This window comes from Melospiza georgiana, chromosome 19, assembly GCF_028018845.1.
Source record: "Melospiza georgiana isolate bMelGeo1 chromosome 19, bMelGeo1.pri, whole genome shotgun sequence".
In the NCBI taxonomy this organism is placed as follows: Eukaryota; Metazoa; Chordata; class Aves; order Passeriformes; family Passerellidae; genus Melospiza; species Melospiza georgiana.
Genome location: NC_080448.1, coordinates 13,163,780 through 13,188,857, shown reverse-complemented (window position 1 = coordinate 13,188,857; position 25,078 = coordinate 13,163,780). Strand labels below are relative to the sequence as shown.

General features: G+C 44.0%; 1 protein-coding gene across 3 annotated transcripts; it reads right to left on the bottom strand.

Annotated features, from left to right (window-relative positions):
- Positions 1-321: 321 nt before the first annotated feature.
- PAFAH1B1 (platelet activating factor acetylhydrolase 1b regulatory subunit 1) lies at positions 322-25,078 on the bottom strand. Of its 3 annotated transcripts, none has more exons than XM_058037564.1 (11): positions 24,939-25,078; positions 11,901-12,109; positions 11,389-11,473; positions 10,125-10,199; positions 9,062-9,268; positions 8,577-8,745; positions 7,609-7,711; positions 6,673-6,901; positions 5,184-5,285; positions 4,401-4,557; positions 322-3,842 (listed from the first exon to the last, which is right to left on the bottom strand). In XM_058037564.1, exons 2-11 carry the CDS (start codon positions 11,930-11,932, stop codon positions 3,769-3,771), a joined length of 1,233 nt encoding a protein of 410 aa, XP_057893547.1. In that variant the 5' UTR covers positions 11,933-12,109; positions 24,939-25,078; the 3' UTR covers positions 322-3,768. The 3 variants fall into 3 exon arrangements, with proteins under 3 accessions (XP_057893547.1, XP_057893548.1, XP_057893549.1); XM_058037565.1 differs by lacking the exon at positions 24,939-25,078 and adding an exon at positions 24,709-24,730; XM_058037566.1 differs by lacking the exon at positions 24,939-25,078 and adding an exon at positions 24,434-24,480.

The following is a 25,078-nucleotide window of genomic DNA, read 5'->3' as shown; positions in this document are numbered from 1 at the left end:
AACCCCACCAAACCCAACCCAGCCAGGCCTGGCCTGTGCCAGGCACAGGGATAAGGCTCTCCTGCCCACCTCTGAGTCCAGCTTAGCCCACCTGAACATTTCCTGCAGCAACTCGTTCGATCGGATCAAACAACAAAACCTCTCACTACTCCAGCTGCCATGAACCAGCTCAAAACCACTTTCTGCAGCCTCAGGTGAGCGCGAGTTAAATTAAAATCAGAGCAAGGGCAAAGCAGGTGGGAGCAAAATCTGAGGGTGAAACACCAATAGCTTTTTTCAAAATAGTTTTAATTATTGCATCCAAGGAAACAAAACCACATCTAGTTTTATATGCATTTAATAGTTTACCAATTGGTACAATAAGATTTTTTTAATATGCAGAAAACATGAATAAATTTTGTTTTACACAGTCTGAGAGCAACAAATCTTACTGTAAAACACAGAGCAGTATTATATACATTCCTTTACCGATTTTGTTTTAATTGTGTCAATGCTTCAGTTAACTCCTACAGCCTGGGAACTGTTCTCTCCAATTGCAACCTCTAACAGCGCTCAAACAAACATCTGACATTTGCCTTCACGTCGATGTCGGGATCGACTCTAAAGCGTGAGGATTTTGCTTACTTCTCTTCAGAATGAACTCGGGGAAGCCTGAGGGACAGGCAGGACAGGAAAGCAGCTACTTACATGACACAGTGGAAAGATAAAAAGGCCAGTTAACGCCAGTTGTGACTTGCAAATCCAACGCGACCCCCCCACTCCCCCCCGTCCATCCCACCCCTCTATGCACGTGCTCTTGCTACAGGACTCTCGGTATTGATTTAGTACACGGACGTTATATACAGCTGGACACAACAGCTCACTCCAAGGGCGCTTCTCCTTCACTCCACTCAGCATTTGCAATATTCAAACCATTAAAGGATTACCAAGCCACCACTGTCTACAAAAACAAAGTATTTTTCCTTTTAACCAGCTCTCAGGAGAGTCAGGAGCTGTCTAAGAGTGATTTCTCAGGCAGTTCACATGGACAGAAAGCGGCAGAGGAGAGGCAGGGACCCCATGCCCACAGTCCCCACTCACTACCAACCAGGGGTTGTTTTCCTTTCCTCAGTGTCCTGGGCACACATTGGTCACACCACACACAAAAGCAGGACGGGTTTGTTTCACCTTCTAAAGTGCAAGGTGGTATAAAACACCAAGCTCAGCTTCTATCTAAGCCACAAAAGATGTTGCACTTTCTGACGTGTGTGGCATGCCGCAGGCTAGGCTAAGCCCAGGGAGCTGCAGTGGCTCTGGTGACAGGCCAGAGCTGGGGCCTGGCACCTGGCACGTGCTGCCAGCTTTAGTCAGGAAGTGCCAAAGCACCAGTGACACCCTTGCCCCCTCCAATGCATCTAGTTCATTATTGACCCAGTAACCTCACTGCTGCAGATCTGACCACAGCAAAGGCACAGCACAAGCTGACAGCAACAGTGGGGACAGTTCCACAGCACGCCCCAGTCCCCCTCACTCCCATGCCTGTGGTGTGGCTCTCTTCCAGCCAGGGCTTCAGCTTTGGTCCGGTCAGGACCATCCCTGAGATCATTCCCTGCTGCCCCACAAGGCTCACTCTGCACAGGAGCAGTGTTGAGTCTCACACAGCAGTGACACTGCTGCCAGCACTGGGGCCGGGTGGCCTGGTAAATGTCTTTGCTACAGCGAAAAAATGCAGTAGACAGCTTCCACATCACAGGTACCTTTAATTTCTCATTCAGGTTTTGAGTTATGTACATGAGGGTGGTTTATTTTAGACTTAAATAAAGTTTCTAGGTCCTACCAGGAATTAAACAGATGTTATTACTTTACAGTTGCAGATGCATGGAGGGATTTAAGATGCACTACTTGTGTATCTGGAATTCTCCAATAGGACAAAAAGCAGCAAATTTTTCCAGTCCAAGCAGCTAACGAACAAAACAGATTTTATTCGTGCATGCTTATGCAGCAACACACACTGAGAATGACAGAAACCACTGGATTTAAGAGATTAGCCTGGATCTTAAGCTGTCTCTGAAAACGCCCACATCAGAACCCCGCTTTCTCCACTGCTTCCCAGAGGACCCCACAGCCCAATCCGGCTCCTCCCACAGAACTAAGGCTCCTTCTGGGCTGACTGTGGAAGCTTCCCTCTCACCAGTGCAGTGCGTTCACCCTCCAGCCCACCCTATGCTGGTCAGGGACTCTCAGGGGCATTAAAAGGGACATTTTAAAAGCCATGGATTAAACCAAAGGAATAAAATAAAGCACAAATTCATCTGTTAAAACATCAGCCTGGTACTTCATTGTATTGTAAATTTTAAAGTTGATTTTTAAAAACACCTGGTTAGTTTGATAAGTATTGTAATTCTTGGTTATCTACAATGGAATCTGTCACAAAAATGCTGATTAAAATATTAATTTATAATATTTTCATTCATTTCAGATCAAAATATGTAACTTCAGGGATATGCAAATTAAAAATTGTGTACACCAAACAACATAAATACTAATAACTGAGCTGGGCTGGTTTTGCTGATAGGTTTGGTTTTAATGTTTATTATCATTCCCACAGATGGGTGTGGGCTTTGTTCACGGCATCTTTGTTTTAGAAGCCTGCATGGATCTGACCTGCCATTGTCAACTGATTCTCAACATACTCAGTGCTTCCTTTAAAGCATTTCAATGCTGCAGCCCAAGGTTTTTCTCCACATGCAAACCCCAGGATGTTTTAATTGGAGCCACATTGCCAAGGTGAGGATCACCTCATTGTCCAAGGAGCACTAAGGAAATCAAAAAACTTTTGTATACCCCAATTTCCTGCCAGTGAATGAGGGAAGTGTCCTTTGATCCTGCTGTGTAAATAGGAATTGCACATCTCTAACAAACATGGAAAGCAAACAGCAAGTTGGACCATGGCAGTCATTTGGGAGAGGAAGCTCTACTGGAAACTGGATCACTAAACTCTAGTGGGATGGACAACTCCTCCTGGAAGTTCGTCTAGCATTAAAAAAAAAAAACAAAAAACCATTTAAACTTAGTTTAACAGCACAGCTTAACCATTGAATGACCAAATAAAAAATAAATACATTTATCACATCAGCTGCGACTAAGATTTGTTGTCTTATTTCAGGTTTACAGTCAGTTCTATAAATATACCAACCCTTGCGTGATAGGACGCCAAAACAAATGTTTTCTGTTGATTTGGCAAATGTTTCATGACAAATATTCCAGAGTTTAATTAATTTCCATTAATTACATATAAGGTTCAGAAGATTCTGAATTGCAGCCTTATTATCTAGTATTCTTAGAGAAGATTTATTAAGCACACTTAAGTGATGTTACATAGATACACATTTCTGAAAGAGCCCTACAAAACTTTTCCCAAATGAGGTCACCAATTCAGGCACCAACAGACAGCAGAAAGAAAAACAGGTATAATTATCCGACATAACGACACTGTCAACTATTCAGTTAAGTGCCCTATTCCAATCATCCCACTTCTGCCTTCTCAGGTCTGATGTGACCAATGCCAGCCCATGTTCTTAAACCTATGGTACTTCTAGACAACGTATGTAAATTTACAGTATACAATTTGGATTCACCATGCATGAATACTTTGTGTGTAACATTTAATAAGCTCAATCTACATCCAGAATAATTTACATGAAAGGACAATATTTATTTAAACAGAGCTCAATGGGTAACCATGGTATCTGAGTGCATCCAGAGGAAAAGGGGTCACTGTGAACTCCATCAGCGGCACTCCCACACTTTTACTGTTTGATCTACACTCCCAGTCACCACGTACGGGGCTGTCTTGTGGAAATCTGCCAGGAGACAAAAGCTCTCGTTACCAGTGAACCCAGAACCTCAGCATTTCCTACTCTCACTGAATGGCACTGCTTTTCCAAAACAATTCTACCAGCTCAAAGGCTAAATTCCAAAGCTCCTGGCTATACTTTTGTAGCCAAATTCTCTCATGCCGTTACCAAGATCTGGTAACACAAACCAGGAATGTCCAGGAATTCCAAGTAACTCTTTTCTGACTGTTGTGCACACCCTACTTTTCCTTTTGCTGGACAAGCACTGACACTAGAACTCTCCCCACATGCCTGCATGCTCTGGTGACAGGTTCCAGAACTCCCTGTCAGTTAACATTCTTATCCATGAGCAACACTGGCAGCAGAAGTGGAAAAATCCAGCACACTCTAAATTCTACAACTCACATGGGTGGGGGGTTTGACTAGAAACTGGTGTTAATTTCTAGTTCATTTCTTCTACACAGAGAGCACAAGGTGCCACTAGGGCCCCAAGGTGAATGGCAGCCTGGTGCCCAGCTGCAGCAGCAGGGAAGCAGCAGCTCTGGCACAGAGAGCAATACGTACCCAAAGAGGTAACAAAGTGTTCGTGCGCGTTGAGGGTTTTCATGCATCGCTTGTTCTTGAAGTCCCAGACACGGAGAGTCTTGTCATCAGCACAGCTCAAAATAAACTTTCCCCCAGAATGGAACAGGACGCCACGTACCCAGTTATCATGGCCCACCTTGTGCACAAGGAGAGATCAGTGAGCAGGCTGAGAGCTGAGCATCCCACACCTCGCACTAGGGCACACTGAGGGACCCTGCCTGGCCCCGCAAGGAGAGCACTGAGCTCCTGAGGCCTCTGAGAACTCACAGCTTATCTCCAGTTTCTATTATTACACCTCTATCAGTCCTCCCAACAATGCAAGTTCCTGTACTTGAACGCAAACACACAGCAGTCCTCATGTGATCTGCACCAATTCTGCTCTCCACCCCCAGCACCACCACCCAGAATCTGAGCTGGCAACAGCAGGCCATGGCCTGCAGGAAGTCCCACACGTGGCAGCAACGTGATACCTCACAGAAGACACAATTCAGATGATTACCAGCATTTCTGTAAACAATCCAAGCTACTCATAACAGGACCTACACCACAGTACGGCATTCACACTATGATTTCGGAGATTGTCAGTATTTCTTAGCAAGAACAAGATCTGAACTATAGAAGCCATTAAAGCTGTATTTCCAGCATTTGGATTATTATAACTCTGGCTTCTCTTGAAAACATGACATGCAAGATAATATGTTTCATTAAAACTGGTTGTACATATGCAGCTAGGACTGCCAGAAAAAACACCAATGGACTTACAAGTGTCATAAGGCACATGCCAGTGCTAATGTCCCACATCTTAATGGTCTTGTCTCTGGATCCAGACAGCAGAAAAGGCCCAGGCTTGCCACTCTTCTTAGTCTACAGAAAATTATGTTTTAAGTTATGGTACGCATAGGATGGAAGCAGCAAGAGGAGGAATGAAGCAGATCCCTTCCCAGTGATATTGTTTAGTACCAAAACCAGATCACACAACAGCTTACAGCAAGTAAACCCACACTGACGAAGCTGCATCACAGGCACTGGTAGTAATGCTAGGAGAACTACACAATCTGTTAAAAGAAATGGTTGCTTGTCCTGCTGATTCCACAAGCCAAGTAACACTTTGAATACACACTTGCCTACTGCAAGACATCCTCTGTTAACAGCAGACACAGCTCAAGGGCCACATCTCGGGACAAACGAGGATGCAGCTCACACATATTTTTGTGCTCACATTCTTCATAAAATGTAATGAAGCAGGGTTAAGAATTCCTGAAAACTTCCGACTGTGAAGTGATTTCTGTGTGTGCTCATGCACGGTGTGACCACGGCAGAGCTCACCTGCCCCAGGTGTGCAGGGAAGGTGCTCCCCTGCGGGCTGTGCCCGATCCCTCCAGCAGGGGGCAGGAGAGGCACCCCGGCAGAGCCCACACGGCCTCAGGAAGGACACACCGACTTCCATTTTCATTACTTATCATCAAAAGATTACAAGGATCTTTACGCGATTCAAGTAAAATTTGACTGAAATAACTTGTAAAAGCCATCACTAGTCAAGTCTCTGTGTTCAGTGTGGCTACTTTTCCCCTGGGGTGTCCATGGCCTTTGGAGGCAGAGGGCAAAACAGCAATGCCAGGTGGGCGGCATGACTAGAAACTGGAGCTTATTTCTATTTCCTTTTTTCTACATTTTAACATCCTTGGAACGAAAATTTCTTCTGGCCTTTAGGTTTTCCTGAGGCTCACCAGAAGGGGTATCAGTGATCACACAAACTAGGATTCATTTTAGTTAAGGAATGCTTTCTCCCATCAGTAGCTCTACAGTAAATCACAGCAATCGGTGCTTGACTCCAGCACAGTGCACTCTGCACCCAAGACAGCTTCATTCTGCATTCCTGACTGGCTCCTTCCCCCCTCTACCTTCCAATTGCTAAGTATCCTTATAATCTTCACATTCTGCCAGAGAAGCTGCTTTACACATTTCTTTGCTGCAGTACAAGACAGCAGTCCCACTCTCACCCCTCCCTGAACAGAGCATCTCCCTGAAGTTCACTTTCACTAGTGCAAGGATAGGTCCTAAACACAAAAGCTGGATCCTGGGAAGCCAAGACGGGGCTTAGCTGCACACCAAGATACTTGGACCAAAGTACTCATATACCTGCTGTACCTGCCAGGCCCTTGAGCCCAAAGCTGAGCGGCCTGTCAGTGCTACACAGAGCACAAACAAAGATAGCCCTGTGCATGCTGGTGTAACAGCCCGGGAATGTTACCTCTGATCCTGTAGCTTCTGATATGGTGGAGTAGGAGCTCTCAGGAGCCCAGGAAATGCACTCTACCACATGCTCGTGCTCTCGGAGCTCAGCTTTGCATTCCTTTGTCGCCACCACCCACACGCGCACCGTCTGGTCGTTGGAGCAGCTGGCAATCAAGGTGCCGTCCTGGTTGGGCCGCACCATGCGCACCCATTCTCTGTGCCCCGTGAAAGTCTTCACGCAGTAACTGTGCAAGAAACACAGCATCACCCAACTGCTGGCACAATCACCCCTGCACGGGCCTTGGAAAGCTCAGCACACCTCACCTACTCAGTGGTTAAGATAAAACATTTTAGTGCACACATGTTCATCCAGGCAGCTGATGGAGCACACCATAAGGAGTTTGTGGAAAGGATGCTGATGTGAGAAAGCAGCAACAGCTAGGAGCTAGCTAAAACTTGTTAAGGTAAAAAGCAGGAAACTTGGGGGAAAATTAAGTTGACATGACTACTTGCATTAAACACGTATTTTAAGAACAAGTAGAGATTTACAGGTCATTTAGGTTATTAGAGAGGCAATTGATAAATGAAACAAGCAAGAAGACAAAAAAAATCAGGGGACACCTTGATCTGTGTCAAGAAAGGTAACAGATACTTTCTTTAAACTCATAGTAAACCAGTGAATTTATTTTTCTAACTGGTCATGAGCTAGAGATCTACCCTCATAGCTTCTAGAAAGACAAAACCAGTTAGCTTTAATTAGTCAGTATTAACATCTAAATCCCTCTACCTAATGACTGGAGCAGAATCTTTCAGTGAATTACTCTAAACAGCAGAACACCATTTCTCAATTCAAAGAGTGCCTGCTGACATCCAGATTCCTGTGTCCCATTTCTACACACAGTGGTTTCTCCTCGCTTTTGTTCTGGCGCTGTTTGCTCACAAGTGCACTTACCCTGTCTGGACTTCCCACATTTTGATAGTTTTATCCCTTGAGGCAGAAACTATATGATCTCCGTTGGGCATGATGGCTACCGAAGAAACGTTATGATCATGACCTAAAAACAAAATAAAGCCTTTATTAAGTGGCACTGGCAGAGTTTTCACAGAGCACACATGACTTCCCTTTTTTTTTTATCTTGGTCAAGTAGCTACAGCAGCAGAGCATGCTTTATTGAATAATCTTTACATGTAAACTTGAGGTTTTATGAAATAATTATCCATACTTTTAGAACCCACACAGTCCAGACACTGAGCATCCTTAAAGGTGCTTTTTGTTTACTTGCATATACCTATGGGTGGGTGTTTATTTTTTTAAGTCTCAAGCATCCTCTATCTCTACTCACCCCTTCTAAAAATGATCCTAAAAGCAAGAAAAAAGTTCTTACATAAGACTGTAAAAACCATTTGCTGTCAATATTAGAATCTTATAGCTGTGGGTGTTGTACTTTCTCATTTTTCCTATGGCTTTCAAACCCAGTGCAAAGGGAACGTTCCTGTGTGATCAAACACATGCAGCCAAACCCCACATGGAGCAGCCACAACTCCTCTGGCACTGATTCCTCCCTTCCTCTGGCCCTGCATCAGGAACTGGGGGCTGAAGGAATCTTTCACTGATTTGAAGGTAGTTTTACTGTCTAGCAAGCATTTGATATTTAAAGCTGAAGTCCCTCAGTCATTTTGTTTCAGAGATGCTTCCTACACCATCATGCATAGTAGATTTAAGATGCTATTTCATTCCATAAACACTGCATGTATTCCCCTATTTACAGAGCACTCAAAGTACCAAACTATATCTCCCCTTTTTTCTTTTGGAAAATACTCTGGTCTATAACCCCATTCCACATCAGCAGTTTTCCTGGATTAAAAAAAAAAAAATCTCTTCACTTTACAGACTGCTAAATCAATCCCTTAATACCTTACCATGCATAGTTCTGATGCACTCAAAGCCCTGGAAATCCCATAGCTTAATGGTCATATCAGCAGAACAGGAGGCCAAGAGTTTGCCAGTGTGGTCAAAGGAAATATCTTGCACAGAGTCTGTGTGCCCCTTCAGGGTTCTCTCAAAGTCTCCTGTCTCATAATCCCACACCTGACAAGGGAACAGACAGCCTGTTAGCAGCAGCCCATTACTCTTTGTATTCTGCAGCCTCACATTTGCACTCTGCAGGCCAGCCTAGCACGTTGTTCAATAATTAAGCAAGCAAGAGACAGACAGTCCTAAAAAAAAGCTTAATAGAAGAATAAATTTCTTTTTATGTGATTTTGTTACTTATAAATTAACAGAATTAATGCATTTTGAAAACTATTTTCAGCTAACTTTAAGCATTATAAGCCCAGCAGGAGAACATGTTTCACTGTATTGATGCCACCTATTCCACAGGCAGTTGTCTGGAGCACACACATACCTTTATTGTGGCATCCTCTGAAGCAGAGACCATAACACTGAACACTGGATGGAAAATGACTCGGGTGACAGGACTCCTGTGCCCACTCAATGCATACTTCTCTGGAGGACGAGGAATCCACTCTTTAGGGTCTCGTTTCTGACCAAGAGGTCCACCTGATGTAAATTCTTCCTTAGCTTCATTCAGCTTTGATTCTAATTCCATTACCTAAGTGTAAGAATTTTAAAGAAACCTTTCATTTCCAGTTTTATACAAGATCTAATTCACCTTCTTCATTAGTAATCCAAATAACAACTGACTCCAAAACTCACAGAAAAGCCAAGACTGCATGGACCGAAACTGATAACCAACATTCAGTAGCACTGATTTTAAAAACCAAACCTAAATTAATCATTTACAGCTTATTCTTTAATAATATATAGTTAATTCTTAATAATCTAATCATTAGTAATTTATTCTTTTCAAATTCCCAAATATTTTCACAGGAAAAAAAAGTTCTACAAAATCCCCTTTACTCACACACTGTACAAATACATCTGAATTACGATTGTGCCAAACTACCAAAGAAGGTTGTGCCAACAAAAAGGAATGCCACTGCTGCAGGAATTCTGTGTCCTGTTGGAGCTAGCACACACATTAACCAACAACAGAAACACTGGAGGGCTAATAAACCCTCACTGTATTAACCTGCACAAGGGATAGGACTTCATTGTTAACACACTGATTTCAGGGGTTTTTTTTGCTTTTGATACACTCATGAGCCATTGAAGCATGACTAAAAAGAGTTTTGTACTCTCCACTTGCAGCACAATCCCCATGGAACGCACTGGAGCTAATGGCTCCTTCCCTCCAGGGCCATGGCCAAAGACAACAGGCAGTGCTGATTTTTCCTCCGTTCCAGCCCGGCCTGACCCTCTGCACACAGCAGTTCCATCTCTCCGCTCACCAACTGCCTCAAGGCACCTCTTGCCTCTCCAGCTTCAGGACTGCACACGCACGTTCAGTGCTGAATGCTTTCTGGGCTAACTTTTAATACATGTACATCCAGCACATCTCTACTTACCTTCTTTTGTAATCTTATAACAGACGTCCATTTCTTTTCCAGAAGTCCAGCATACTTCTTATCTAACTCTTCATTCTGAGAAGAGGCATTTAAAGAAAGAGGAAGAAAAGCAACACAAACGTCAGAGGTGCAGAAGTAACTAAGTGCTGCACATCCTTTCCATTACAAAATTACAGTCTCATACTACAATAATCCTAAATGTGATGAAGATAACAGACATCAGAAAATAACCATGCCAAGATTTACTCCACAGCAGACAAAAGCTCTGAGGACTTGCTACCTTGGTCAGAGACAGATGTTAATCTACTGCTATAGTGGGGGCACTTGTGAAAGCTGGAGTAATTTGCATGAATGATCCATACAAAAATTAAATCTCTCTTTGTAGAGCTACACATCTATCATTCCAATTTACTCAAATATTTTCAGCCTTTACCTTTTCTTTCCACTTTAGTATAGCCCACTCCAATTCAGATTTTCTTGTATAAAAGTTGTGAAACTTTTAGCAGCTGTGTTTTCTCTTTCCCTCAGGACCATCTAACCTATTTAGATTGCTTTCCTAAGCTTTGGGAAGAGGAGACTAAATTAGGTTGATAGATAAGGCAGATAGGGAAATTATATTAGGATTTTCAATTATAAGCATGGTATTTCAATTCGTCATTTCTACTTATTTATTCAACACTAGTAGCAAATTGGAGAAATTAAGTCAAACTTCAAGCATTTTAGGAAAAGAACAATGCAAGATATGTAACAAAGAAAAGGCAAGGATTTATCCAGCACAATTTACTACTCAATCCAGCTGTAGCCATATGAAATGCGTACCTCCTATGCTAATAGGTGGCAAAGTTAAAATTATACCAAATTATCTGTGACAAAGGCAAGTCAACAGAATGAAGTTGCAAGAAATGACTGGTCTGAGTCACTGGCATCTGTAGAGTCTAAGCAAACAGAGCTGCTTACCAGAGCTGGTCACACAATCACAGAATCACAGACTGGTCTGGGTTGGAAGGGACCTTGAATCTCATTTTGTTCCATGCCCCTGCTAGCGGGGAACACCTTCCACTAGACCAGGCTGCTCCAAGCCCTGTCCAGCCTGGCCTTATTGGATGATGAATCTCTATGAACTGTTTCAGCCTGCCCTCCTACTACACGGTTACCCAAGAGGTATGCAACAAACTCAGGTGATGGCTTAACTCCTCATCCAGCTCAAATCTCAAAAGGATTTTCTGAACTAAAATTATACATGAAGAATCTTGTTTGAACTCACCACATCTAATTCAGCTTCCTTTTTAAAAACCGAGTATGCCTCCTCGTAGCCATTGGAACGGAGGTAATCTGCTATCGCTCGATTTCTACAAAACAACATTTCAAATACAATTTAAGGACTCAGAGAAATACTGCCATCACAACATAGTGCATTCTGATCAGATCCTTGTCTACGTTATAAAGTAAAATAGCGAAAAATTTCCAGAATTTACTCAAAATAAATGTAGAATTCACAGATTGCATCTTATATTGCAATATGCTTACTGCAAATTGAAGAATCCATTTTTTATGCCACCAGTAACTTTAAAATTTTATTTTCATCATTTCCCAATTCTAGTTTCAAATACCATCAGTTCTAGCAAAAATAAAGAGTAGAGAGATCCAAACCACAATACACAGAACTTAAAGGGCATGTGAACAGAGAAACTCTAAATAAAATCTATTTTGAAACAAATGCTAATAATTGAAGTTTAATGAAAATGCAATACAAACTTAAAAACAATGATCCCTTACAGTTCATCTCGTTGCCTTTGTGACAGCACCATCGTGGCTGAGATATCAGGTTAACGTGATCGAGCAGTGGCTTCTCCTCAAGAGCTAAAGTCTTGGGAACCCAGGATCCACAATTCAGTCTGCCACAGTGGCTTAAATCACAAGTATTTCCCCAGATGTCAAACCCAGTAGGAAATCCAGAGGCATTCAACACAGAAGATTCAATCCATCTACAAGGAGGAGAAAGAGACATCATTTGTTTCCTTGAAACAAGCGTTGCTCAGGCAGCTTTCTTAGATTTATGCAAGCAGCATCTTTAAAGACTCTGGCTCTAGCCCAGCATGGGGCCCTTGCAGCTACAGCGCTACACAACTGCAGCACACAAATGACTTTTCCCACTCCAGTACCACCACCTGAGGGAGTCTGGAAGAACCTTTGAACAAGAGACAATACCTGTTCTCTTTGTTTACCTGGAGTTAATACTTCGTCCCCACCATGTTCAGGGCACAGCAAGTTTTTAAACAGTCCTTCAATCTGATCAGAGTGGCACCATTACCATGGGTAGAGCTGCCACAGGCCCATGACTGCAGCTGGGCTGAGGCAGTGGAGTGATCACAACACCTCTGGCAAGGCCAGCCAATTCGGGATACAGCTGAAACCCGACACGCTCGAGGTGGCTCAAGCCAGTGGAGCTGTGCTTTTCCAAAACACAGACTCATTAGTATCCTTTGATTCAGAAACATGAACTGCAGCATTCTCAGTGCACAACCTGCTTCAACTGGGCAGCTTCAACCTCTGCTCAGTGACATCACCAAACCCACACTGCCTTTGCTTTCTGCACTGCAGGGACCTTGTGAGCACCACGACCATGGGAAGTGCTGAAATGGCACTTCTTGCACACCTAGCAGGTTCTGGACAGAACGCATCATTCACTCAGGCGGCTCAGCAAGTCTGACCAACCAACCAGCCTTCAACACCGAGATAAGCTGAGGCAATGCATAGAGCTCAGAGACAGCAGGTGGGTTTGTATACTTTCTACCGACTGCTAGAAGACTGCACACTCCCGTGCCTCACCTCTGCCCCTCCCTAGACACACAGGTACACTGACTGCAGTATCACAGCTCAGTAACAATTTCAGTAAGGAGCCCCCTCTAAACAATAGCCTGCTATGAAAAAAGTAAGGAAAATACCAAGCGTGCATCATTAATGGCTACTTATTCATCACGGGATCAGAGGCTTCATTCTAAACCTATCTAGGCCCTGCTGTCTGCTTCAAAATGAGCTTAAGCAGCAAGTTGCTTGTTCCCACCCTGTTGGTGGATCTTCCACATTAAATGCTGCATACTGTAATACTGCCTGCTAGCCAGTTACGATAGGAGCACTCTGAACAGACAATGCCTCATTTAATTAGTCTAACCTCTTCCCCAATAGCTATTTCAGAAACAATTCATCTGAAAACTAACAGCATAGGCTTCACCCTTTCAGATAACAGAAGCGAGCATTTCACCTCCTCTTGTCCCATAACCCAATTCATGCCAGGTAAAGAGACAACTGGGTTTCAAGAGATGTCCGGCGCTCAGCACAGAGCAGAGTAGCTACCACACGCAAATTAACGGAAATGCAGTTAGCATCCAACACAAGGTCCTGCAGTGCTGCGAGGCGCCCGCAGAGGGCGCGCCGCGGGACGCGCGGTGCCGAACCGGGCCCGGGCACGGCCCGGCACACGGCAGCGCTGCCGCAGCGCCCGCAGCACAGCGCAAACACGCCACGGCCAACACCTGCCTCTACGCCTGCCAGAGGAAGAACCTGAAGGTGGGATTTGTATTTGAACCGCCGCTGTGCAGTGAATGCCTAGCAAATCCAGTGACAATGTACTGACTCCAGTAAAAAAGCCCAATATCTCATCAATTTTGTAGTGGCATCTGGGAGATGCAATTATAGCACTAGTCTAAAAATAACAGCAACTGTGTTTGTAAGGACATCTTTCACATGTCATCTATTTAGAAATGCATTTTCCCTGTCAAATGTAAAGCAACCCCAACCTTTTCCATATCCCATATCCGCTTCCCAACACCTGGGCTGCTCCACAATCTAACTCTGAATTGTTAGTAAGAAACAGATCCTAGTACTAGATAAATTCCAATGGCCTCATGGCAAAGTAGCTACTCCTGCTATTAACAAATTACAGCTGAGCCAAAGCCACCAACCAACTGATCTACAGCTTCTCGCTCCTCCAGAGGGGTCTGTTCCAAGCGCCCGGCTCAGCATTCTTGACTTTTAACTACAAAGCCACCTGAATAGAAGGGGAAGTATTTTTAGGACTACCTCCTTCATAGACAAAACCAGAAAAACAAAACTAAAACAACCAAAACCCACTGTAAACAAAGAAAAAACCAAAACAAACAAAAATCCCCCACACAAAGAACCCACTCAAGCAGAAGTGTTCAAACCCAAAAGGACCACCATTAATTACACACCTGTGCCACTATGTGAACTACCTTTTCTTCAGCTGGAGCAGACTTTGTGACATACAGGCTTCAGCAAAGCAAGACTAACCAGTCCTCCTCCATCATCTATCAGCCACCACCTCGCTACCCTCAAACTGCCCAGCCATGAGAGGCAGCTGGAGCTCTGGGGGAACCCTGAGGAACAAAAACAACCCACAAAGAATTGCCACCTGTCCATTACATCTTGCCTCAAAATGGTCACTTTGTATCAGCATATTAAGGCAGTGTCAAGACAGAGTTAGATATTCTTCTGAAAGAAAAGGTGTCTTTACACGAGAATTTTACTCTGTCCACTATTAAATACAGGAAAAAGCACACTGAATTTAGCCACCCATGGAGTAACAGCTACTAATTTAGTGTGAACCAGGATGTGCCTTTTATTAATAGCCACTTACACGCTTCCAAGTTGCAGTTTCTAACTTAAAACCTATGTGATTCCCTATCAATAGTCTGCATCTACAAAAGCACCAAGCGGCAAACCTCTGCATAAGGACAGCAACAGAGGGCTACAGGTGTTCTCAGCAAGATCAGGTGTCATTGTAAGCCTTTTAAAATTGGGAGCTGGCAGGAGACCTGTCGCTGGCACAGGTACGACACGTGCAATGGGCACCTCTCACTCCTCCTGGCAGCACAGGACCTGCATGGTTTTCTACAACAACACAAACCATTCCTTACCTATACAAAATATACTCCTCATCTCCACTAACAGCAGCAGATCCTTGGCAGGCAACTGCACCTCATCCCAGCTGCCCACCCTTCCACTCAGCTACAGATCAGCTTTGATACTCAGGACTGGCAGAAACATCAGAGCAGTACAGAGAGCAGACCTACTTCAATCCTTTGGTGCTGCAGGACTAGAGAGTGGCATACTAAAGCATAATCTTTGAAAATACATTCATTTTAAAAGAGACAGCCCCGCACCGAGCTGGCACAGACAGGAACACCCTCTGCCCCAGGGTGACTGAGAGGACTCCACAGACCAATGCTGCTTCCTGCCTTCAAACACTGGGCTCTTCCACTGATGGCTATCAGTGTGGTTCAAGTGCTTCCGAGATTACTGGAAAACCTCACAATAACTTAATGAGAGACCTGCAAATGATTCATAAATGCACTAACAGCAAAATGAAACAAGTTCAGCTCCATTTGTAGCTGAGACAACTCTACAGGAGGTATCCAAGCACAATAGCTACACGCTCAGTCACAGCAATGAGGTAGGGCAAAAATAATCACTTTCAGGCAAGAGATTCCCCTCAGCTCATGGTATGCTATGCCAATAAATGATACACCTTGGCTTGTAGGTATTTCTATGACTGGGTTCATACTTGCTTCAGGAGACACTTAACTGACTAACAGTGCCCATTTCTGCTGCTCAGAAAAAGTCACAGTAGGCTTAGGCTCATAAACAGTCTTCACCACAAAAACACAAGCTATGTACACTAAACATGTAACTGTAGCCCATTATATTAAAAATTAGAAGTGATACATGGCATCAATTACAGAGCTAAAGCATCAGCAGATACAGAACAGACCAGCAGAGTGCAGCTCTGAAAGCTCAACAAACATTTAGCTCAACACTGCTTTAGGAATTGTGTATTTTTGCAGAATTCTAATACTTTATTTAACTCAGCTACAAGACCATTTTTTCCATAAGTATTATTATGACAACATTTTAAATTATATTCTCCAAGAACGTTTATTGAGGGAAACAAAATCGGACATCACTTTTGCAGACTGTCAGCTAAGGCACATCTAATACAAAGTATTTAGTGTTAAAAAGGCACATGAACCATCACCAGCATCAGAAACACAAAACTGAGTTCACACTGTGAAATCAATTAAGAGTTTTTATTATTCACATTAAGGTTCCAATTTAAATCTTAGCTTATCATTTAAAATGTCAATAACCCCTATAAAACTTAAAACATTTTGAAGTGTCCAGCTACATGCTAGCAAACTTCCAAGTGGTTTCTCTAACACATTCTATCATTCTTAGAAGGTTTTTTTACCTCAAAGAAAACTCCTGGAGTTTACTTCTGCGTTGTTAATATACACAAAATCCTACTTCAGCTATCTCCCTCTCTTCAGCTAATTTTATAATCCCAGTGAAAGGCCAGCCATTTATGATAACCAAAGGCCGCCAAAAAGAGTAACTGAATTGATATAATCAGAATTAAATTCCACAATTCTTTAGAGCTGAAAGGATCCATTTGTGCATTACTAAAGGCGAAACTCTTGTTGCATTGTCTCTTGCTACATGGCTGGCACAGGAGGTCCTTGCAAGGTTCTTCAACAGTGTATCCTGTTTCATAACATTAACAAGAGAACTTAAAGGGGTTATTTGAGAGTAATTCCCAGGCAATTAGAGCTACAGTCCTTATGGAAGAACTAGACCACATGAATTGTTCTCTTACACCTCTGGATTATGTTGCTAAATTCTATCAAGTATATAAGAAAACTTCCTTTTAATTTAAACTCATTTTTAATGGGACTGATTTTGTTTGAAAAGCATAAGCAAAAAGCTGCTCTATCAAACTCAAGCCACAGAATAAGACAATTCTTTCCACAATGTACTCAAAACCAGATTCCATAGAAGTGAAGTAATATCCATGGTTCCTAGGCATAACTATCAGGACCTGAAAAGGGTTCCCAGATATGTCTCTATCTGTTGATAGGAAAGAAAAACAGTAACAAGTAAAATAATTCAGTTCCTCTCCTGCTTCCATCCCACCCCCCATTACTGCAGGAAAGCTCATCCACAGTAGAATCACCCAGGCACAGGCATGCAGCTGCTCTTAGTGTGGCAAACAGACCTTATCCTAGAAAATGTTGGAATCCATCACCTGCTAAGCCAGCAGGGATGAGTGGGAGAATATGAGAAAGCTACTCATTTATGAGCTGGGTTAATCTTTTTTCCACTTTTCAGCCTACATCAGTAAAGCTGGCTGAGGGATTACAACGAAGCGAGCTCCAACAGCTATCTGATTTGGGAAAAACAAAACAAGAAACAAATCTGATCTGAATTACAACTCTGAGCCTTATTTTTAATTCATATGTTTAGTAAGCCTGTTATTCTGCAATTAAGGGAAGTCTCAAAATGCCCGTAGGTCAACACTTTGCTTGATACATCAATGTATTATCCACAGAGTACACAGAGCATTCTGTACAGTGCTTATAATAATTCATAAAAAACATTTCCCGTTTCAGTTCAGTTACAGGTTTATCAAAGGAAATATATTTTTAACATGAAAAAAGTGAAAAATTTTATGCCTGTTTTCTTCCCCATTTCACCTACTTTTACTGCTTTTGCTAAAAACCTGATACAGTAGTTTAGCTCTGAAAATAATTCAGCACAAAATCCATGGGGAACCAGAAAACAATCTGTAGCAGATCAGATATAGTGCCTGTGTTCCAAAGACTTGGAATGCAGGTTGCAATTACATCTGAAAAATAAAGCTAAGGAATGTCATCAAGATGCTATAAAGCAGGAGCAAGTTGGGTGCTCCATGCAGCACGCTTCCAAAAGAAACGCCTGTGCATTCTGAAATCACCTCCTATGCCCGTCTGCTTTCCCATATTATTTCAAGCTAAATTTTTAACACATCACTAGCAGTCACTACCCACCTTTAGGACTGCAAAACAACAAAACACATTTCTGGCCTCGTTACCTTCCCAGGCACCAACACCAAATGACTTTGAGGAATCTGGGCCAAATTTGCTTGGGAAATATTTTTTTTAAAAGAAGACTTTAATTCAATCTTGACATTTTTTCACCATGTATCACTTCAGTTTTGCAATTCTGATAGAAGCATGATACAATTAATTCTCAGGAGGAACATCTTGAGGGAGCATTGTCATATCATTTTAGAGTCTTTGAGCTTCCTCCAGGTCAGAGCTCCAGCCTGAGGTCTGTGTGGAGGCTCTGGTGGAAAACAAGGGAAAACATCCTTCTTCTAACCTGCCTGTTCAATTCTAGGTGAAAATGCAGGTAACTTTAGCTACCAACAACAGGAAGAATGCAGGCTGCAGTAGAAAATAAACATGTGTGAGAAGTTCTGACCTGGCAGCCCCACTCTGCTGCTCGGGGTGCTGTGAGAGCAGCAGGACAGCACGCAGGGGTAGTGTTACGGGCTCGACGTTACACGCTGCTACTCAACACTTGCTCAGAGCCAAGCGCATCAGGGTCAGCCGCACGGCTCCAGCAGGGTACTTTTCAGTATCATTATTGCTAGGCCAAACAACACACACACATTTTGGGATAGCAATTCTAGACCACCAGGAGAAGAGTGCTGCGCTTAGATATGTCTGTCAGCAGGCATGCACCGGATTTGAACTTTGTTGTTTTCAGTTCTTCCTCTCATACTTCTCTGGCTTGAAGAATTAAGTAACAGATTTATAACTGTAAAAGAGGTGACAGAACTATAACCAAATTTAAATAATTCAGTCATAAACTGCCTGTTATCCTGGCAATGTGATATTAACAAAAACAACCACAAATTGATTAAATTTATAAAGAAAAATATCCAGAAGAAAACTTAAAGGAACACCTATGTTCATATTTTAGAAACAGGGGAAGGTATAAACCACAAAGAAATCCAAACAAGAACTTAGAACTTCCACTCTTCAATCATGAGAACACCATTGATCCTTTATCCATTTTCAAATCTTGTTGACCAAAAATGGTTTCACTTGCCCGGGGCAGGGGGAGAAAACCAAAAAGCTCATCATAATTGTGATCTATAACATCTTATTCTGTTACAGGGTACAGTGTTCAACCTTTCATGACACTAGTACCAAAAATAACGCAATCAGGGTTCTGGTAGAAGGTGTCTCATCTTTCTTATCACCCACCTTCACCTACTACACTCCTGCCTCTAAAAGAAGAGCTGAAGGTGAGAGAACCAGAAACTTCTACCATTACTGATTTAACAGACACCATCTGTTTAAAATACATAGACACTCATTAATGACATCATCCTCTTAATAGATTGCAAAGACATAAGCATTTAAACAAACCAAATTGTTTATCCAGTCTCTTTCTTCACCCCAAAAAGCAAGTGGATCCAGCACAAGACAAGCTGCCAATGTTGTTTAGTTTTGGAAGAAATAGTCATTTATCTGCCGCAAACAGCCTAGCTGCATCCAGCTGATTTTCCTCTAGTCTTAAAGAGGGATAATCGTAACACCTTTGCTTTAGCATTAAGCAGAAAAACAAGGCAGAGGCAATCTCGGGGGGAGGTGGGGAGGGGAACACTTGTCTGTCTAATTAAACCAAAGGAACTTAAGGTCTGTGGAGCACAATGGGAACAATTAACACGGATACAAGAGGCAAGGTATAAATAATCTCAGTCATGAATGCCCCTGTGCTATCCCAGATGCAAACCAGCACAGCACCACGCCACAGAGCCTGTCACCTACCTCACAAGAGGTGTGACAGCTGAGTCACCAAGCAGCCCCAGAACAAGAGGTGCCTCTGAACAGCCTTTGACCAACTCCCTCAGCAGGGACCTACTTAACAACGGATCCGAGGAAATTACAGGACAGACACTCCTGCCGCACCACCTACAAACCTCAACCACGGACGGGCCCATCTCTGGAAACACCTTCTCAAGGTGCAGCAAGTAGTTACTAGTAAAAAATATCAGGTAAGTCTTCCAGAATCAACAAAACCACAACCACAACGATGTATTTATTACATTCATTTAATCACAATCCTTATCCAAAGTCCACGAGTAGTCAAGTCAAGCTGCAAGACTCACTCAGAAGCAGTACCACTAAGAAGGAAATGGCAAAAATAATTCCAAATGTATTAACTAGCAAGTACTTTGAATTAATAATGTTGACTTTTTTACATAGTTATATATGCATCAGTGCTCTTGGTATTGGTCAGTGTGACAACGCTGTGCACAACATTAGCTTTGAAAGGATTGTATGTTTATAGTCACAAGGAAATGGAGTTCAGCATACACTTACTTCACATATAACATTTTTCTTTGAAATTTCCTGACACTAGATGCTAGCAGGAAGTGAAATGATAGGTGGCTTCCAAGACAGTGAACTAAAAGCAAAAGGGCGTAAATGACACCTAACTAATATTTTAAGGAGAGAGGAGGAGGTTAAAAAAAAAAAAAACTGAATAAGCTTTTAAACATTATGAATGAGACAAACATTGCCTCATCCAGGTCCTACCTCAACTTAGAGGAAAAGGCTCTTTTTTAAACAACTGGGATAACATACACGTTAGCAACAGACATCTGTCGGGCTAACCCACAGCAGCTGGCATCTCCAGGGTAAAACTGGAATTCTGCGTCTCATCAGATAAAATCCTGGTTCTCACCAAGGCTTTTAATGTGTACTGTTCATCAGTAGGTCTTAGAACATGGTAGGAATGAAGAAAAGTTTTGTTCTAAAATAACAGTAATACATGAAAATCAAACATTTAACCCAACTTAGGCTCAGAACCCCACCAATAAGCTGATATGACAGAGCTACAGCTCCCACCACACCTCTGCACCACAGTGGTGTCACCATCCTGCCCACAGAGCACAGCCCTCCACACTCCCCTAGCATGGACAGCATTCAGAGCAAGAATTCTGAGGAAACAGCTTATGCACTTGAAAACTGATTTTAAACAGGTCAGGATTTTATCTTAGTGCAAATGCCTACTTCTAAAAAATTAAAAATGTAGCCTACTCTGTCAGGCAGATCAAAAGATAAAGCAACATCACCCATGAATAAAACCCTCAAAAGGCACAATAGGAGTCCCATTTCCCTCATGTCAGTTCACAAAGTAGTTCCTGAGAAAGCCCCGGAACCCAGGCAAGGCTTCACCAGTGCAATACATTTTTAGCAGGCAGGTTGTCCTGCCAATGATACGCAAGCTCTTATAAAAGGGAGAAAGAGGAGCCAGTTGTAACGTCACTGACAGATCTGCAAGTATGGACAGTGCGTAACGCAATGACTTCTCTGCAACAAACCCCACAGGAGAGTCCCAGCACCATTCTATCAACGCACATGGCTCTGACCCTTGGGAAAGATCTTCAGTTGCCATCACAAATTACGTGTTAGAGGCCGGAAACTCCCCCACACCTTATAGGAAATCTGAAATTATTATCTATTAATAATAATTACAGATTTCTATTGTCCTCTTGATTTCCTGAATTTAGGCCTACACAGCTCTTATTTTCAGCCCGAGAAGTATTTCAGTGCCCACTTCATGGATGCTTCAGCTGCTCTCCCAGTCTTTGCCTTTAGTTTAGAAAATGGGCCTGAAGTTCACCAAAAAAAGAGAGTTGACCTAAACCAAACTATTCCAACGTCACTCTCCTTTGTACTACGTAATTCCAACACCTCTAGTACAGGAATACAGGGCAGCTACAGAGGGTTGTAAAAAAACTTACAAACACATGCAGTCTATACCTGAGCTACCCTGAAGCAGAGGGGTCCAGCTATTGTTTGGCCAGAATACTCCACAAGAAGCATAAACACTTATTAATGATGGACATGGCTATGGAGTTCTTCATGGAAGACAAGGTTGCAGTAGTGGACAAGGCAGTCAGCAGATGTTGATTCTGGAGCTGTCCTGTCCACAGCAAGTTGAGAGCAAAGACATAACCTGAGCTCTCAGCTCTCAGGGAGAAGCACAGGAGCCAGGACAGGCAGAGGGGTCAGCGGGATGGGCAAGACAGAGCCTGTGGGAAGCCAGAAAGGAACTGTTGATGCCTTTTGGTTCTGCAGAACCCAAATGAACAGGTTACTCTTGTAGAAAAAGTGACTGCCAACATTTCAAGTGCAAAAATCAACCAAAGCTAAGATGGAAAGTGTTTTGCTACGTTCTTCATTGGCCTTAGCCTGGATACACATTAGACTCAGGTATTTGGCCACTGGATCCTGGAACATCTACTCCAAGTGAATGAACTAGAAATAATGCAGAAACCACTGCCCTTTATTTTAATTTTGGGCCTACTAAGAGAAGCAGTCTCTTTCTTGTGTGCCCATCTCTGTGAGACCCCCGTGAAAAAGCAAAACCTCATACGGCTTCAGAACCATCCATGTTCAATGCTGTACTTGCTCCAATCAGCACTGAAATCAGCTGGGAATGCCATGAGACACATGTGGAACAGGAGAGCACTTCCATAGGCAGCCCTTCCTAGGTGCTTCCTCCAATCCCTATTGTATTCCCCAAATCCTTTGTTCAAACGCTTTTCCACACAACTTTAAGCAGTAGTACCCAAAAGGGACAGCAATGTTCTTACAGAGCTACAGTGCTCAAAAGGGCTTCCAAAATCCTGAGATGTTATTTTACAAGAACCTGGCACATGACGAAGGGCAACGCAATCCAGTCTGTACACTGACAGCAGTCACTCCACTGTGGTCACCAGAGAAACCAGGGATTGTCTTTTTCTGTGTGCCCACCCATAATCCGCTCTAACCAAGAAGTTCCATGAACAAATAACAGCATGAAGCCACAATACAGAGGCTTCTCCAGATTCCAGAAAATCTTGTGTGTAAAACACCGGCATAAAAATTGCAATTCTTATCTAAAGTGTAAATAAAATCAATTCAACAAGTGCATATCTAAGTGGAAATTGAAGCGGTTATCAGACAAAAAAAATCTGGCTTTGCAACAGTGACTGGTCACTTCTCACTGCCAGACAAATCAAAATCCATCCTGCAGAAAAATCAGTCTCAGAACAGAATGTGAGATTTGTTTCATTTCCGAAGCTTCCTGCACCATTAGATTCTTCCCTAAAGAAGAGACTTCATTGTTACGGCAATTAGTATTCCTCCACCCCGGCAAAGGGAGGAAAAAAAAGCTCTGAAAGGGTAATCGAGCCATTTCGCAGCTTTGCCTCCTTACTCCACCCAGTCTCTTCCCTGCTCAATGGCTGCTCACAGCATCCACAAACATGGGAACAGCAACAGAAACACACAAAAACGAGATGCCCGAGAACAAGCCGGATATTTGCAATGCATCTTACAGTTTAAAAATATTTTCTTTGTTTAGTTCCCCAACATAATTTTCCTATTTAATAAAATTACTCTAAGGGCAAATAACATTCTGACAGCAGACCCTCCCTCTCCCGAAAACCAGCCAAATGCTGCACAATCATTTACAAAATGATCATCACTGAACGAAGGTTCTTTAACCACCACCTCCTAATGCCATGAACAATACTGTCATAGGAACATATACTTAAAAGAATCACCGCAAAAATACATAATTTAGCCAGGTCAATATGCCCAAACATTTAATTATATTAAAACGGTGTTTATTAAAGATTTTTAATATAGCTTAGATTAACCTTCCCCCATCCCTAGTAGGCAATTCATTATGAAAGGACTTGACCTGCACCAACCAAGCCCACTGCTGCAGCACTATTGAAATGGTTCGAGTGATACCATGGCAAAGAAAGGGAAGGTGTCACATCATTATTGGTATTAAAGGTCAAGTTTAATTGCATTCACCTTAAACAAAAAAAAAAAAAAAAATCAAAAAATCTCACGCCCACAGAACAGAACAAACCCTAAACTTTTCAAGGGAGGCACCACTCCCACCCCCTAACTTCCATCAAAAGCCCTGTCTGCCTATAACCTCCTGCGGAAACAAAACCTCGGGAGCAGCAATTAATACAGGATTTAAGCAATATTATAAGGTTTTCACGGGAAGCCTGTGCAGCTGCAGCCATCCAGGCAGAGATATGATCCCCAGAAGCAGAGATCAGACCTCCCTCCCCCGTTTTACTGCAGCTGGTTCTGAAGGTCTGAGCCACCTCCTATCGCTGCTGCCCTGCTGAGCACTGCAGGAAAACTGGGGATGCGAGACAAATTCTGAAACAACACCTACTCCTTTCCCTGGATTATTAATTCTCGTCTTGTTTTCGGTGCCTCGGCCGCGCTGGCCATTTGGGCCATCGCCCGACGCCCGGCCCTGCCCGGGGAGGGGTGACAGGGAGAAAGCCCCGGCAGGAACCGGGGAGGGATGCTCGGGGTCCCCTCCGCGCACAAACCAGGCCCGTCGTCCCTGAAGGCTATTTTATCGCTATTTACCCGGGCGCATCGCCTCCTCCCGGTATTTGCTAAGTCACGGACGGAGCGGCGCGGCCCGAGGGGTGGGGGGGACACGGGCCCGGCGGCGGCTCCGCGCCCGCCCCGCCGCTCCCACCGGGCCCTGTTTTCCTGCAGAGTCACCGCGGGAGCGGGGCCGGAATCCCCGGGAAGCGGGGAGCCGCGCCCCGGCCCGCAGAGCCCCCCCACACCGAGCCGGGGGGAGGACACCGGGCCGGCCCCCCCGCCGCCCCCCGCCCCGCCCGGTCCCTCCTCACCAACGGGCGCGGCCGCCATTTTGAGAGCGAGGAGAGGGGGGGGGAGCGGGGCGAGGGCGGGGAGCGGGAGAGGAGGGGGAGAGCGGAGAGGAAAGCGGCGGCCGCTCGTGCCCCGGGCCGGCACAACCCGCGGGCCGGGGGGGCGGCGGGCCTCGGCCTTACCGAGCCCCGCCGGCGCCGCCGCCTCGCTGTGCTGCGCGGGTCCGGCGCCACCCGTCTGTCCCACTCACCGGCGCGGCGTCCCGGTGCGGCGTCAGGGTCCCGGTGCGGGGTGGCGGTCCCGGTGCGGGGGGTTCCGGTGCGCGGTCCCGGCGCTCGGGGACGCTCCGCTCGCTCCGCGCTGTCAGAGGCGCCGCGGCCGCCGGGAGGG

Coding starts and splice junctions, on each gene's coding strand:
- PAFAH1B1 (XM_058037564.1), bottom strand. CDS start 11,932: ATGGTGCTGTCACAAAGGCAACGAGATGAACT. Junction 9,269..10,124: donor TTATAAGATTACAAAAGAAG/GTAAGTAGAGAT, acceptor TCTTACACTTAG/GTAATGGAATTAGAATCAAA. Junction 7,712..8,576: donor GTGCATCAGAACTATGCATG/GTAAGGTATTAA, acceptor TTTTGTTTTTAG/GTCATGATCATAACGTTTCT.